Here is a 16,680-nt window from a genome sequence, read left to right as displayed (position 1 = left end):
GGAACCCTCCCCACTCACTCACTCCTTACCCGGCAAACTTGCCTGCTAAGTTGCTATTTTTCCTTTTTCTGACCATCATCTGTTCTGCTGTGCCGGGAGATTTAGATTAGCTAGGAAGCAGGAAATGGTTGGATTTTTCTTGCTTTCTAGCTAGTCTTTAGATCTTCGGCTCAGCACAGCCGAACCTCCCTTAGGACTGAAGGTTTGCTTGCAAACAAATTCAATGGAGACTCACAGCAAGCAAATTTGAGAGACTCAGCTAGCCGATGGCAGGTAGATAGATCACTGAACGATTCTGTGATTCTGTGAGCAACTCAATCTGCCTGCTTTGCCTGATTTTGGGTAAAAATTGCTCTTTTTTTAAAATAAAAAATTCAATATTTACATGCATGGTGTGTTGTGAGTTAATTTTGTGAGTTTTCTTGCTAACAAATTTTATGAGTTTGCTTGCAAGCAAATTTTATGTGACAGACTGAGCAGATAGATAGATCTCTGAATGAATCTGTGATTCTGTGAGCAACTCAATCTGCCTGCCTGCTTTGCCTGATTTTGGGTAAAAGTTGCTTTTTTAAAATAAAAAATTCAATATTTATATGCATATTTATAATATTTACATACAAGCCATGCCCAGCCAGTCACATGACCACCAAGCCACGCCCACAAACTAGGCCACGCCCACAGAACCGGTTAGTGGTCCCTGCGATCTAAAATTATGAGTTTGGTGGTCCCTGAGGCCCAAAAGGTTGGCGACCCCTGGACTAGGGGGTGACATGATAGCAGTCTTCCAATATCTAAGTGGCTGCCTCAAAAAAGGGGGAATCAAACTATTTTCCAAAGCACCAAAAGGCAAGACAAGAAACAATACTTTGAAATTAATCAAGGAAAGAAGCAACCTAGAACTAAGGAGAAATTTCCTAACGATGAGAGCAATTAACCAGTGGAACTGCTTGCCATCAGAAGATGTGGGTGCTCCAACACTGGACAGCCTTTTGTCTGAAATGTGATTGCTCAAGCAGGGGTTGGACTAGAAGACCTCTGAGGTCCCTTCCAACCCTATCATTCTATGCCCTATGTTCTTTACTTAACAGAATCTCAAAGGCCTGCAGCCAAATTTTGCTTGTGGTCCACCTGTCTCAACAGGGGGCAGTTTACTGCCAAAACTTTTCTGTTAAAGACAGCGTTCCAATCTTTTGTAAGAGCTATTCTGTCCCTTCCCTGAAGACTGGGAGACAAAGAAAAATATGTCAGAAAGGGGTGGGTGGGAAGAAGGCAATGGACAAACGTGTGTATCTGCTAACATCTGGCTCTGTTCTGGTCCATTATTTACTCTAACCTCATCCATAACCTCAATAAATTATCTGAATCTACATGTCCCTCAACAGCCTACATCAGTGGTGGATTTCCACTGTGGGAGGTTTTCAAATGTGGCCAGGAAGGCTTAATGGACTTCTACTAAGGAGAGTTTACACCCAGGGTTCGAGACCCCGTTGCGAGATGGGGTGAGTTCCCATTCCTCCTGGCCACCTAACAGTTCGAAAGCATGTAAATACAAGTAGATAAGTAGGTAGCACTTTGGTAGGAAAGTAAGAGCGTTTCATGTGCCTTTGGCATGCAGCCATGCTGGCCGCAGGACCACGGATATTGTCTTTGGACAATGTTGGCTCCCTCGGCCATGAGCACCTGCGCTAAAGTCAGTCGGACATGAGTGACAGGGAAACCTTTACCTTTTTACGATGAAAAAGAGGTTGGACTGGCTGATGTGAACCATCCCTCTGAACTCATATCTTCTATATTTCCTTTTGGTTTTTTGTTAACGCATATAACTAGTATATAAAAATACGAGGGCTATCCACAAAATAGATTACGTTTTGCAATAGAAAAAAAACAAAGTGTAGGGAAAAAAAATTTATTATATACACTTGAAAGTGACACTTAAATACTACTTTTCAACATATTCACCGAACAAATTGAGGCACTTATCATAGCGGTGAACAAGCTTTGTAATTCCATTGTCATAAAATTCAGCCGCCTGAGATTTGAGCCAGTCAGTCACGCCCGCCCGCAGTTCCGTGTCGTGCGTCAAAGTGCTGTGTTCCAAGCCAGGTCTTCATCCTTGAAACAAGTGGTAGTCGCTTGGTGCAAGATCGGCGTCACAATGCTCGGACGTCCACTCCGCTGTTCATCATGAGCGTTAGTTCGTCCATTTTTAAACTTAATGCACCATTGGCGCACTCCACCTTTAGTGATGATGTTGTCCCCGTACACTTCACACAGTTGCCGAAAAATTTCAATCGGTTAATGGTTTTTTGCCAACAAAAACCTTATCACTGATCGCACACCTCACAACTCGCAGGATTTTCAATTGCAGCACACATTTCAAACGTTTGCTGTGAAATAACGGGCAACGATACGAACCTCCCACTAGCACGACTAGATGCAGACTGAGCGGCGGACGCACAGACCAAAGATGGCCCCGTAGCTCCGCCCCTTCTTGCTACAGACAAAAATTAAATCTATTTTGTGGATAGCCCTCGTAAGTGCAAACCCCACTCCCTTTTAGCAATGAGGATGTTAACTCGTTTGCTAATGAAACATCTGTAAGAAAACCACCAAGCTCAGAGAGCACGAAGGACCTCTTCCTCCTCCTCTTCCCCCTCTTCTCCGCAAACCCCAACTCCCTTCTAGCATTGATATTAACTAGTTTGGTCATGACACGTCTGCAAGAAAACCACCAAGCTCAGGGTGCAGCAAGAACCCCACAGTTTTTCTACTCGTCTTCCTTCTTCCTCTAGCCCTTCTCTTCCAACTTGTCCTCCTCCATCACTCCACAAACCCCACACCCTTCTAGCACTGATGTGGTTACCTAGTTTGGTCATGAAACGTCTGCAAGAAAACCACCAAGCTCAGAGAGCGCCAAGGATATGACAGCTGTGGAGGATTCATTAAAATCACCTTTTTTGAAATATAGTAAAAATCACCAATCAACATCAATCCACATCAGAAGTTGATATTCAACACACACTATTCCCCCCCATCCAAAACATGGATATTTACTGTATGAACCCAATCCTGGAAAGATTCCTATAGAGATTCTCAGTCACGGTTGTCCCAAAGGTGCTTTTTCAGGAGGCAATTGGACTTCATTTTTCTTTGAAGATGTTTCGCTTCTCATCCAAGAAGCTTCTTCAGTTCAGCTGCTTTTGGGGGGGGAAAGGAACTTTGGGCCAATCCCGGAAAATAAAACCCAGATCCTTCACCCTCTTGCAGTTAAATCTCCTTTCCATAAGTATTGCAAGATGTGGTGGCACAGTGGTCAGAATGCAGTACTGCAGGCTAGTTCCGGTTGCCTGTAATTTGGCAGTTCGAATCTCACCAGGCTCAAGGTTGATTTAAGCCTTCCATCCTTCCGAGGTCAGTAAAATGGGGCCCTGGATTGTTTGGGGGGGTAATAGGCCAACTTTGTAAACTGCTTAGATAGGCCTGTAAAGCATCGTGAAGCAGTATATAACTCTGAGTGCTATTGCAATGATGGTAGGTAGGTAGGTAGATCGAGTAAGATATAGATAGGTAGATAGGTAGGTAGATAGAGTAAGATAGATAGATAGATAGATAGATAGATAGATAGATAGATAGATAGATAGATAGACAGACAGACAGACAGACAGACAGACAGACAGACAGACAGACAGAGTGAGCAAGCGAACCATGGTGGCACATTGGTTAGAATGCAGTATTGCAAGGCCAACTCTGCCCATTGCCAGCAGTTCGATCCTAACCTGCTCAAGGTTGACTCAAGCCTGCCATCCTTCTGAGGTCAGTAAAATGGGGGCCCAGATAGTTGGAGGCGGGGGGCAATAGGCCAGCTTTGTATACTGCTTAGAGAGGGGCTATAAAGCATTGTGAAGCAGTATATAACTCTAAGTGCAATTGCAATGATGATAGGTAGGTAAGGTGGGTAGGTAGGTAGATAGATAAGAGCGAGTAAGATAGATAGGAGGGAGGGAGGGAGGGAGAGAGAGAGAGAGAGAGAGAGAGAGAGAGAGAGAGAGAGAGAGAGAGCCGTGGTGGCACATTGGTTAGAATGCAGTATTGCAAGGCCAACTCTGCCCACTGCCAGCAGTTCGATCCAAACCTGCTCAAGATTGACTCAAGCCTTACATCCTTCCGAGGTCAGCAAAATGGGGCCATGGATTGTTTTGGGGGGTGGGGGGCAATAGGCCGACTCTGTAAACCGCTTATAGAGGACTGGAAAGCACTATAAAGCGGAATATAAGTTTAAGTGCTATTGCTATTGCTGCTAAGATCAAGGAAAGAGGAGAACAATCTGCAACTCCCTGACTAATTAAAAACTGAGCACTTCCTAACAACAAGCTCCAGCCTTGCCAGAAGATTAAAGTGCCTTCCATCAGAGCGAGGCTTGTTATTTCGAAAGCTTCTGAGGGGGGCTTGCCCTTTAGCCACAAAACACAAAGTTCCTCACTGCGGAGGCACGAGCCCTTCAAACAAGAAATGAAACCTAATGAATGCCAAGAACCTTTTCAAATCATGCCACCCGCTTATACAGCTGTGCTTCTCAGGCAGGAGATAGATAGATAGATAGATAGATAGATAGATAGATAGATAGATAGATAGATAGATAGATAGATAGATAGATTATCTGAAATAATGGGAGTCCTCACACACAGGGAGAGTCCCAACACCATTTGTTACGCAAATTGGTGTGAAGGCAAGACAATGAACTGGGCAATGATAACCACCAGAAAACTGAAACTTATGATCTACTCGAAGGGACGTCTAAGGTTAGCAATAAACAGCTGAGTTCAAGTACTTCCCTGTTGGGGAAATTTACCTTTGGGGCAGAGTGTCATCTGGCTTTAGGAGTGGACTTGCTAGCATACACAAGGCTTTCCGTTTCTTTCCCCAAAAAGGGTGGTCTCCCAGTCTGGTACATTCTTGTTATTGCGGTTGTTGTTGTTGCTGTGAGCTGTGGAGATTTGCTTAAGATGGGCAGCCTTTGGATGCGTGGGCGGACAGACGAGATGGAAGAGTAGATAGGTAATGGATGAATAGATAAGACTGGATAAGATTGGATGGATGGACAGACAAGAGAGTAGATAGTAATGGATGGATAAATAAGAGTAGATGGATGGATGAGTAGATAGTGGATGAATAGATAAGATGAATAGACAAACGGATAGTTAAGATAATAGGATAGATGGATGGATGGATGAATAGATAGTGGATGAATAGATAAGATGAATAGACAAACGGATAGTTAAGATAATAGGATAGATGGATGGATGGATGAATAGATAGTGGATGAATAGATAAGATGAATAGACAAACGGATAGTTAAGATGATGGATGGATGGATGGATGGATGGATGGATGAATAGTTAGGAGTAGATAATGGATGAATAGATAGGATGGATAGACAGACGGACAGATTAGATGGATGGATGGATGGACGGACGGACGGACGGACGGATGGATGAGATGGCAGAGTATATAGGTAATGGATTGATAGATGATTGATAGATGATAGATGATAAACAATGAGCTATGGTGGCACAGTGGTTAGAGTGCAGTACTGCAGGCTACTTCTGCTGACTGCTGGCTGCCTGAAATTTGGCAGTTTGAATCCCACCAGGCTCAAGGTTGACTCAGCCTTCCATCCTTCTGAGGTGGGTAAAATGAGGACTTAGATTGTTGGGGGTAAGAGGCTGACTCTGTAAAACCACTTAGAGAATGCTCAGAGTGCACATGGAGCACCTTGGAGGACAAATGCCAGCACAACATGGAGATTTTACTGATCTTTAGGGCAGCTTCTGCATTTTCTAAAAGGTGCCCCTGCAATATTTGTGGCAGAGAAGAACTAAAAGTCAATAAATACGTCTGAAGCCTGATGCAGTTTGATTGCCCAAAAAAATCAGCGTGCAAGAAAAAGGAAGCAAAGCGTTCCCCTGCAACACCTTAAAACCAGCCGTGCAATTGATTGGAAGCCCTTGGCTAAAAAACAAAACAGAAAGAAATTTAGCTGGCCAGAGCATTCTGGCCAGCAGTTAAATTATTACCACATTATGGCAAAAAGTAAAAACAAAAAATATCTCAGCTTATATGATCAGCTTCGCCCACAGCAAAATAAATAAATAAATCTATCCACAGCTGGTCACCCTTTGCAGCCCCATCAATTTCACAGAGCAAAGAACAGAAAGCAGATTTTAAAAAAATATGCCTCCCATCGGACCAACCAGCTTCGAAATGCAAAACAAGCTTTTGCACTGTGATGGTTTCTTCCCTCCTGGTAACAAAGAACAGCTTCTCTTATGACTCAAGAGGGAATCAACCCCTGGGAAACAGCTAAGAAAAGAGGACCAAGGAGGGACTACAACTCATCGTCCTCTGGTGATTGGGCCAAAGTCACCTAGTTGGCTTTCATGGAACTCACTGTCTCCTGGTGATTGGCCCAAAGTCACCTAGCTGGCTTTCATGCCTAAGGCGGGACTAGAACTCACAGTCTCCTGGTGATTGGCCCAAAGTCACTCAACTGGCTTTCATGCCTAAGGCGGGACTAGAACTCACAGTCTCCTGGTGATTGGCCCAAAGTCACTCAACTGGCTTTCATGCCCAAGGCGGGACTAGAACTCACAGTCTCCTGGTGATTGGCCCAAAGTCACTCAACTGGCTTTCATGCCTAAGGCGGGACTAGAACTCACAGTCTCCTGGTGATTGGCCCAAAGTCACTCAATTGGCTTTCATGCCCAAGGCGGGACTAGAACTCACAGTCTCCTGGTGATTGTCCAAAGTCACTCAACTGGCTTTCATGCCCAAGGTGGGACTAGAACTCACAGTCTCCTGGTTTCTAGTCTGGTTATTTACCATGACAAAACTTACCCCCAACAAATAGATAAAAGTCTTTCTATGAAACATTTTCTACTAACTTTTAAAGGAAGACTTTTCTCTCATAAGTATCTTTCTTCTGCATGTCAGAGCACCAGAATTCCAACACACCGAGGACAAAGAGTCCAACACAGTTCTCTAATGCATGAGCAAAAAGCATTTCGGTCTCATCGACTTCTCTATTCCTTATTTTTTTTAATCTAGCAGCAGGACTCTCTGCTCTTGAAAAGGACTTAAAAGAAACCCAAAGGGCGCTGAAAGGAAGATTTAAAAACATTTCAGATTCTTCGGTTAGTACACATGATTATCTGACTGATCCTGTATAAACATTCATATTTTAATGTACGCGTCAAAGTTTATTTATTTTACTTACAAAGTAAATAAAACCAAGTAACAGGTGGTCTTCTAAGTTCCCAAACAGTTATGGCAGCCTTTCTCAATTTGGGAATGTCCAGCTTGACTTCAGCTCTCACCAACCCATGATCTAGTGGCCTATTTTACTGCCCATGGATGGGATGGGATGGGATGAGGGAGGGAGGGAGGGAGGGAGGAAGGGAGGAAAAGAGAGAGGAAGAGAGGGAGGAAAAGAGGAAGGAAAAGGGAGGGGGAAGGGAGGGAGGAAGAGGGAGGGAGGAAAAGAGGAAGGGAGGAAGGAAGGAAAGAGAGGAAGAGAGGGAGGAAAAGAGGAAGGAAAAAGGGAGGGAGGGAGGGAGGGAGGGAGGAAAGGAGGAAGGGAGGGGAAGAGGGAGGGAGGAAAAGAGGAAGGGAGGAAGGAAGGAAAAGAGAGGAAGAGAGGGAGGAAAAGAGGAAGGAAAAAGGGAGGGAGGGAGGGAGGGAGGGAGGGGAAGAGGGAGGGAGGAAAGAGGGAGGAAGGAAGGAAAAGAGAGAGGAAGAGAGGGAGGAAAAGAGGAAGGAAAAAGGGAGGGAGGGAGGAAGAGGAAGGAAGAGAGGGAGGGAGGAATGAAGGAAAAGAGGAAGGAAAAAGGAAGGGAAGGAGGGAGGAAAAGAGGGAGGGAGGAAAGAAGGAAAGGAGGGAGGGAGGGAAGGGGGAGGAAGAGGAGGAGGAGGAGGAGGAGGAGGAGGAGGAGGGCTATTCATGGCAACACTCCCATCATTTCAATAAGCTCCTGTTCCTGCTGGATGTGTGGCATTCTGTTTTCAACAGAATCTTTCAAATCTATTCTTCAGCCGGAGTCAGACAGGAAAGCATCGGGAGGAGGAGGAAGACATAAACATTCTAAAATAAAACCAGAAGCAGCAGGCAAAGAGCCCGATAGCCGCGATACAACACAAGACGATGAGCGGGATTCCAAACCTGTCACGCCAACGGCCTTAACCCCAAACAGATGCAACCCAAGATATATTAGCCGACGATGAAGGAAAACTCCCCGTCCGCTAGCTCAACGGACAAGATGGACCACCCAACCATCAGGGTGCAAAACAAAATCAGACGCCTGCGCTTTATTCACACAAATCCAAATCCCCTCAACCCAACGAGACAACTGCCTCGCTTGCGTCACAACCTTTCCAACATAGAGATTCACTGGCCCTTTCCCTTTAAGACGCCCCCCAGGGGGTGGGGTTCAAGAAACTGCGGCTTCCTTGAGATGGTTGGGCAACTGGAGTTGTCTATCCGATGTTTTGTCTTTAACACGTTTACCGTGTCACTCTGAACCAGGGGGTCCTCAACCTTTTGCCAACAGGGACCGGTTTTGTGGAAGACAATTTTTCCACGGATTGGGGGTGGGTGGGTGGGGGTTTGTTATTAGAGGAAGTGTGTGCAAACTGGATCGCGCACCTATGCAGTTTTGTACACCCGTCGTCGCTCATCTCCAGGTGTGAGACCATGTTTCTTACCATGTTTCCCCGAAAGTAAGACCGGGTCTTATGTTAATTTTTGCTCCATAAGACGCATTAGGGCTTATTTTCCAGTTAGGGCTTATTTTCAGGGAAATACGGTTCCAAATGCGTCCGTTGGGTTGATAATCTTAACGGGCTTATTTTCAGGGTAGGGCTTATATTACGAGCATCCTGAAAAATCATGCCAGAACTTATTTTCCAAGTTGGGTCTTATTTTCAGGGAAACAGGGTAACAGCCCGCAGATGGCTAATGGTCCACAGCCCAGGGGGGGATTGGGGACCCCTCCTCTAAAGATCTTGCACATCTATTGCAAGTTAGAAGCATTATTTGGAATCGAAGGGAACAGTTCTTCAGGTGTCACATTTAATTAAAAGGATATTCCGTTTCTGCTAAGGTAGACATTCAAGGTGGCACGCCACCATCGTTGCCCCAAACAAAATGCTGAAGATGACAATAAAATCAACACAATTAAAATCAACGAACTGTTCAAACCTTGGTGGAAGAGATGAGATTTTAGCATTTTCCTAAAAGCCGAGAACGTGGCTCCAAAGAACCTCTGCCCTGTATTAAACACCCGGGTTTCTGCTGATCTTAAGGGTCCACGCAGTTTCTTAAATACTTAAAATATTTATCTCACCCTTTTTCAATGTTCGGTGACTGTTTAAATAATAATAATAATAATAATAATAATAATAATAATAATAATAATAATAATAATAATAATAATAATAATAATAATAATAATAATAATAGATAATAGAATTCTTTATTGGCCAAGTGGGATTGGACACACAAGGAATTTGTCTTCGATGCATAAGCTCTCAGTGTACATAAAAATACATTCATCATGAATTGTAAGATACAACAATTAGTGTTAGTCATAGGATACTAAATGAGCAATCAAAATCATACTAGGAAACTAAATAAAACAATATAAATTGTAAAGATACAAGCAACAAGGTTATAGTGTTTTCTTTTTATTTTCTAACTTTGTGTGTAAAAATAGTTAGAAAATTTAAAAAAAAATACTTTGTAAACAAGCCACCGAAAGTAAAAAACGGGGGAATAAATATTTTAAGTTTTTACATACAAATGATAGAAGAACTCCAGTAGGGAAGCAGAGGTTTCACAGTTGAAAGGACAGAATAGCATTCTCCTATAATGGGATCCAATTAATCTTTTTTGGTAATAGCATAGTTCTTGTGTGTGAAAGCAGCCTTATGCAACCAAGGATCATATTGGATAGAATTAGAAATTCCTGCCAACGTGACAGTTTTATTACATTCCGTCTAGAAGATAAAGACTGGGAAAGAGTATCCCAGAGGCTTAAATTTACATTATTTATTTATTTGTGGGTTTTTTTTATCCCGCCTTTATTACTTTATAAATAACTCAAGGCAGCAAACATATCTAATACTTCCTTCCTCTTCCTTTTTTCCCAAAACAATAAACAATAAGAGGTGGGTGAGTGAGAGAGACTGGCTCAAAGTCACACACCCGGCTTTGATGCCAAAGGCAGAACTCAGTTTCCTAGTGAATGGCCTAAAGTCACCCAAGTGGCTTTCATATCTAAGATAGGACTAGAACTCACCATCTCCTGGTGGTTGGCCCAAAGATGCCCAGAAGACATTTGTGCTTAAGGTGGGACTTCAACTCATGGTCCCCAGGTGATTGGCCCAAAGTCATTCATCCAGCTTTCATGTCTAAGATGGGACTAAAACTCAACGTCTTCTGGTGATTGGCCCAAAGTCACCTAGCTGGTTTTCATGCCTAAAATGGGACTAGAACTCATCACCTCCTGGTTTTTAGAACAATACTTTAACCATTACACCTAATTGGCTCTCCACACGGTACTAGTTTTTTTAGGGGCAGTGCAAACTTTACTCCTAATGCTCCTTTTTATGCTGAAGGCCACTAACAATCAGAATAATCAAGAAATCTCTCTGCTGAAATGACCAGCTAGACGCTGTCAAGAGAGAAAGGGACTGAGTCCTAAAAACTGCAGGATGAACAATATAACAAGAACGGTGTTTCTCAACCGCCATGGCTTCAAGATGGGTAGACTTCAACTCCCAGCATTCCCCAACTAGCTTTTAAAGAAGCCCACCCATCTTAAAGCTGCAAAGTGTTGGAGAAGGATGTGGCAGAACCTGAGTGGTGGAGTTAAGAGAGGAATCAGCCAAGAATCTGTATGTAGCCACAAACAGAATACTGTAAATCCAACCACCCTTGAATTCCATTAATCCTTATCTATCACCAAAATAGTGCTAAGATTGAGAAAAATCCCTGTGCATAGGCACAAATAGCAAATCAATCAGTTTAACTGCATCATCATGTGTAGATCTGATCTTTCACTATTGATACCAAGGTTGAGAAACAGAAAGAATCAGAGATGGAAACACTAAAAAAAAAAGCAAGAAAACAATGACAGATTTACCTATTTTAATAAACCGGCAAGGGAACATCTGCTCATCAATTTTGTGCTTCAAAGTAAATGTTTCTTTGTTATAGTCATTCTTTAAGCCACTGTAAAGAAAAAAAACAAAACATGAAGGGTTATTCAAGGTGACCTAGAATTTGAAGTGAATTAGTAGATAGGCTTTATATATACGATAAGCTGGCAGCTATGAAAGGCCATTAAGGGTTAGAAAGCCGTCACCAATAATCCTGACTAGGCAAATGTCTTTTCTGTTCATCATTTTTCCTACATTTAAGTTAGAATGTCAGGTCTGAACATTTTGGAGAGTCAATATATCAACATTCAATCTGGATACTTAAAAGATTTAATTTGGAAATTGATTGATCAATTTGGAAACATTTTTCAATCTCTATCTAAAATAATTCTACGGTACTTTGAAAATGCACAACAGTACCTATAGATAGAAAGGTAATAGAGCAACAAAGATGATTAGGGGACTGGAGGCTAAAACATATAGAGAACAGTTACTGGAACTGGGTATGCTGAGTGTAATGAAAAAAAAGGACCAGGGGAGACATGATAGCAGTCTTCCAATATCTGAGGGGCTGCCCCAAAGAAGAGGGAGTCAAGCTATTCTCCAAAGCACCTGAAGGCAAGACAAGAAGCAACGGATGGAAACTAATCCAGGAGAGAAACAACTTAAAACTAAGGAGAAATTTCCTGAAAGTTAGAACAATTAATCAGTGGAACAACTTGCCACCAGAAATTGCAAATGCTCTAACACTGGAAGTTTTAAAGAAGAGATTGGATATCCATTTGTCTGAAATGCAGGTTTCCTGCTTGAGCAAGGGGTTGGACTATTAGAAGAACTCTAAGGTCCCTTCCAAATCTGTTATTCTATTCCTCTTCCTGTTCTAGAAATATTTCGGTTTTCTTACGCAAAAGCCCATCATCAACCTTGGGATGTTCACGAATTATCTAAAAGCCAAACAGCAAAAAAAAATAATAATCTTGGTTTACGGTCCCTATTGATAATGGTACAGGTATTCCTTTGACTTACAACCACAATAGAACTCAAACTTTCCACTGCTAAACGAGACAGTTGTTAAGTGAGGTTCGCCTCATTTTACAAATCCATCTTGCCACAGAGAAGTGAATCCCTGCAGTTTCTTAAGTCAGCGACATGGTTGTTAAGTGAATCTGGCTTCCCTGTTAACTTTGCTTGTCAGTGCCGTTGTTACTCCAAATGGCCACTAAACGAACAACTACCTGTATTAGGTCCACCAAGGCCATGTTAAAAAAAGGAAAACATAAACCATACCAAAAGAGGCAAAAGAGATCCCCCCCCCCCAAAAAAAATGTTAAAACCAGGCTTTCAGCTTTCTTAGTCTTATTATGATAGGCACCAAAAGACATGGAAACAACAATCCTACCTTGATAAAAGATCAGTCATATTTTCTTCATTCATTCCACCAAAGACTTTAAATTTTTTTAAATTACAGACGTGAGTCTTTTCGTATTTTCCAAATGTGATGCTCTGAACTACAGACGGTCTTTCAAGTTTCAAAATCAAATACTAGAAGGGGGAAGAGAAGAAAACAGGTATGTGTATGTATATATATACATATACATATGGGTCTTGATCTTACTTTTGTCAGTTATCAATCCCAAAACATTCGTAACATTATAATGTATGTGTTTTAAATTTTGTGTATGCTGTATTGTGGATGAAGATTGATCTCTATATTATATAGACTTTCACAAACAGAAAAACACACGATATAGACAGATAGTGGATCGATAGAGATAGATATAGAGATAAAAATAGATAGATAGATAGATAGATAGATAGATAGATAGATAGATAGATAGATGATAGATAGATAGATAGATAGATAGATAGATAGAGATAGAGATAGAGAGATAGATGGATGGACGGACAGACAGACAGACAGACAGATAGAATAAAAAATAAGAAACAAGCCCAACGTACAGTACTTTGACAGGGCCAGGTGCTTGAATATAATAAGCCTATGGCAACTTAAAAATCTGTCAGGTGAAATTTTCTTCCACTTAAAACATTCAGCTTCCTTACACAAAACTTACTCACATTGTAAGGCGCTGATTTCTTGTGGTTTTATTGTTATTTATTGCATGGGTTTGATGCTGTGTTTCATTAACTGAACATGTAATTGTTTAATGTTGGGTTGCAAATTACTGTGGGTTGGCTTGACAGGACTATGGGGGCAGAAATATGATAATACAGTAAAGACTCGAAGTACTTTTTTTTTTTTTAAAGGCTGCATAAGGACTCAACATAAATTGCAAGATGAAATATTGGGGCCAGATTAATATTTTAATATAGAAGACTCTTAAAATCCCCCATTAACTTTGCTTGGTGGAAGGTCACAAAAGGGGATCACGTGACCCCCCCACCCAGGACACTGCAACCGTATAAACTGGGACCAATTGCCAAACACCTGAATTTTGACCGTGGGGATGCTGCAATGGTCATAAGTGTGAAAAACGTAGAACTTAGACTAACTTTAGTGTCACTTCAAATGTACGCTAATCAGCATACATTAAAACGAAATCTCGGCGCATACAGGTCTCAAAAGGTCACCACCTCTAATATACAATACATGAACACACGACAAAATAAATAAATGCTGTGTTTCCCCAAAAATAAGACCCTGTCTTATATATATATTTTGGCCACCAAAAAAGGCACCAGATCTCATTTTGGGCAGATGTCATCCACTGACTAACCTCAATTGAGTGCGTTGCCCTTGGCCTCCTTTTCGCTGTCAGAGGCCTTCAGGAACATCTTCTGCAGCCGGCAAGGCTTTCCTGAAGGCCTCTGCAGCCGATAAGAGATGCTCTGGATCGACCCAGAACTTTGTTATCAGCTCCAGAAGCCTTCAGGAAAGCCTTGCCGGCTGCAGAAGAAATGGGCCAGCAAGGCAGGTGTCGAGGTGTGCAAGGCCTGGCTACACCTGTCCAAAGGTAAGTAGTAGGGCAACTCCACCACCACTCCATCCCTACCCTAGTTTAATTTTTATCTGTGCACTCTGGAGTGGGCGGGATCTTAATTAGGGCTTATTTTTGGGCGTAGGGATTATATCGGGCGCACATGGAAAAATCAAGTGAGGACTTACTTTCAAGGTAGGTCGTATTTTTGGGAAAACAGGGTAAATATGCCCACATATGTATGACACAGAGAGAGTCTAGTTTTTTTTTTTTTAAAAAAAAAAACAATAAGTAACATTGTTCAGTTCTGTTGTAACTTCGGTCACTAAATGAATAGTTATAAGTTGAAGACCACCTGTAGGTTGACAACCTGTAGATAAAATATTTTGTCTTCAGCCACCTGTGCTCCTATTACAGGGGTGTCAAACTCAAGGCCCACAGACCGGATCCGGTCCGTGAGACCTTATTATCTTTCTACTGTTTTGCTTATTAATATTTGGATGGCATAAAGCAGACAGATCGACTCCCCAAAACATCCATACAAAGCCTTTTTTATTGGTTCATCAGGCATCCTGTCAACTCCCATTGATGACGAGGTTCTTCTTAATGTCCAATCCTTTGCATATCTGAATTGTGATGTAGAAAGATAATAAGGTCTCAACCCCATGATGATGGAAGCGTCTGCACGGTAATAGATTCAGGCAAGAGTGAGGGAGCCTCCCCCCAACCCAACAAGGGTCAATTTAATGACCAATCAGGATTACAGATGTGGCCACATGACATGGACTACATTTCCCAGGATACCTTAACTACATTTACCATGATGCATTCCCTTAAGGGGACAGCTCACAATTCCTAACTAACTATCCCAAATCCCATTAACTCTAAACTGTCTGGACAGCACAGTCCGATCTGGCCCACGGGGGCCGTCCTTGAAAACGCAAGGGGCCGGCCCGCATCACTTCGTCCCAGTCTACCCAGTGCAAAAAGGAAACATGTCAGCAGTTTGGGGAGTGGCATCAAGATGGCCACGCCTGCCACCAGCTGGCCACGCCCACCCAGTCAGCCACACCCGGTGAGTGGCGTCAAGCTGGCCATGCCCACCCAATCAGCCATGCCCACCCGACACCCCGAGGTCAACCACAGCCCTGGTACAGCCCTCAAATGAAACCCCTCTGCCCTATTAGTATGCAGCCCGACAATGATGCCCCAACTGTCCCAAAAAAAAGAAAACACGAAATTCCTCGCTCTGGAGATTGACAGTTGCAAACTACCTGAAAATGTCTACATGATCTACATTTCTCGGGCTCTGGGCTGATAGGAGGAAAAAAAAATGCTTAATGCTTGTATTCTCAAGACAATGCCAATACCTCATTATCACACTTCTAACTATTGCACGGAGCCCTTCCTGCCAAGAGGAACTATTAAAAGGCCATCTGGTAAACGCATGGAGGAAGCGCGGAACATGATGGTTATTTTCAGCTCAAATTTCAAGTTAGCAGAGGCATTTTTTTTTCCCTCCATCCTCCACCTCTGCCAATAGGCTAGAATTTTGTGCATGCTGGAGTGTGAGATTCCAGATGGCAAAACAAGAAGCGAAGAAGGCAATAGACTTTTCCCTCTAAGGAATCCATCAGTTTAACACTGCTATACAACTAAAGAAATGCTATTATTTCCTGCTTTTATTCATTTGTTATTGCTTCATTTATCATTTCATCACCTTTGTTTAACGACCCCAAAATCCTTTGCGGGGTGGAGTCTCGGCAACTCAATGGAGCTAGCAAAGTGTTTACTGGCCGGATGCCCTTCCTGACGCCAATGCGGAGTTTAGTTCAGCTGATAACATTCTCGTTGTGCCCAGAGAGAGAAATATCTGGCTCTACCTAGGATCGAACTCACAGCCTCGTGATTGTGAGGCGAAAGTTCCACCACTAGCCCAAAGCACCACTCTGCTTCATTTATCATTTATTATTCATTTATTATTGTACATTGATAGTCCTCGACTTACAACCACAGCCAAGCCCAAAACTCCCATTGCTAAGCGAGACGCCGAAGTGAGTTTTGGGCCATTTCACCATCTTTCTTGCCACGGTTGTTAAGTGAATCTGGACTTTTTTTGCCCGTCAGAAAATCACAGAAGGGGATCACTGATCCTGAAACGCAGCAACAGTCATAAATACGTGTCCAAATGTTTATCATGTGACTGTGGGGGGGAGGAATGCTGTGACCATCGTTAAGTGTGAAAAACACTGTACGTCCCTTTTTCAGGCATGATATTCCCTCTGAAAAAAAATCGGGCTGGGCAGCCGCTTCCTGGAGGTGGGGCTGAGGCCGCCGCCCGGGAGCGCCCGCTGCTTTCCTCGCCAGGGCCGGGCGGTGGCATGTTGCACGAGAGACGGATGGTCCGTGGCTGCCCAGCTCCCTTTTCCTGCTGCTCAGCGGCCTCAGCTCACACCGCCCAGGCTCCGCACAGGTGTCCGGCTGGGGCGCCAGGAGTTGCTACCGCCCGGCGGCTCCGCCACGACTCCAG

The 16,680-nt window shown here is 43.0% G+C and overlaps 1 protein-coding gene across 1 annotated transcript in view; it reads right to left on the bottom strand.

Annotated features, from left to right (window-relative positions):
* MKLN1 (muskelin 1) overlaps positions 1-16,680 on the bottom strand; it is a 102,678-nt gene that overhangs the window by 63,292 nt on the left and 22,706 nt on the right. Inside the window, exons 3-4 of the mRNA XM_026687528.2 lie at positions 12,614-12,756; positions 11,199-11,287 (exon numbers count right to left, since the gene is read on the bottom strand). Of these exons, the coding sequence (XP_026543313.1) occupies positions 11,199-11,287; positions 12,614-12,756 (232 nt within the window). The remainder of the gene's footprint in view (positions 1-11,198; positions 11,288-12,613; positions 12,757-16,680) is intronic.

This window comes from Notechis scutatus, chromosome 6 (assembly GCF_049901735.1).
Source record: "Notechis scutatus isolate UNSWTSFEM ecotype Mainland chromosome 6, rNotScu1.2, whole genome shotgun sequence".
NCBI lineage: Eukaryota > Metazoa > Chordata > Lepidosauria > Squamata > Elapidae > Notechis > Notechis scutatus.
This window is presented reverse-complemented; position numbering and strand designations above follow the sequence as displayed.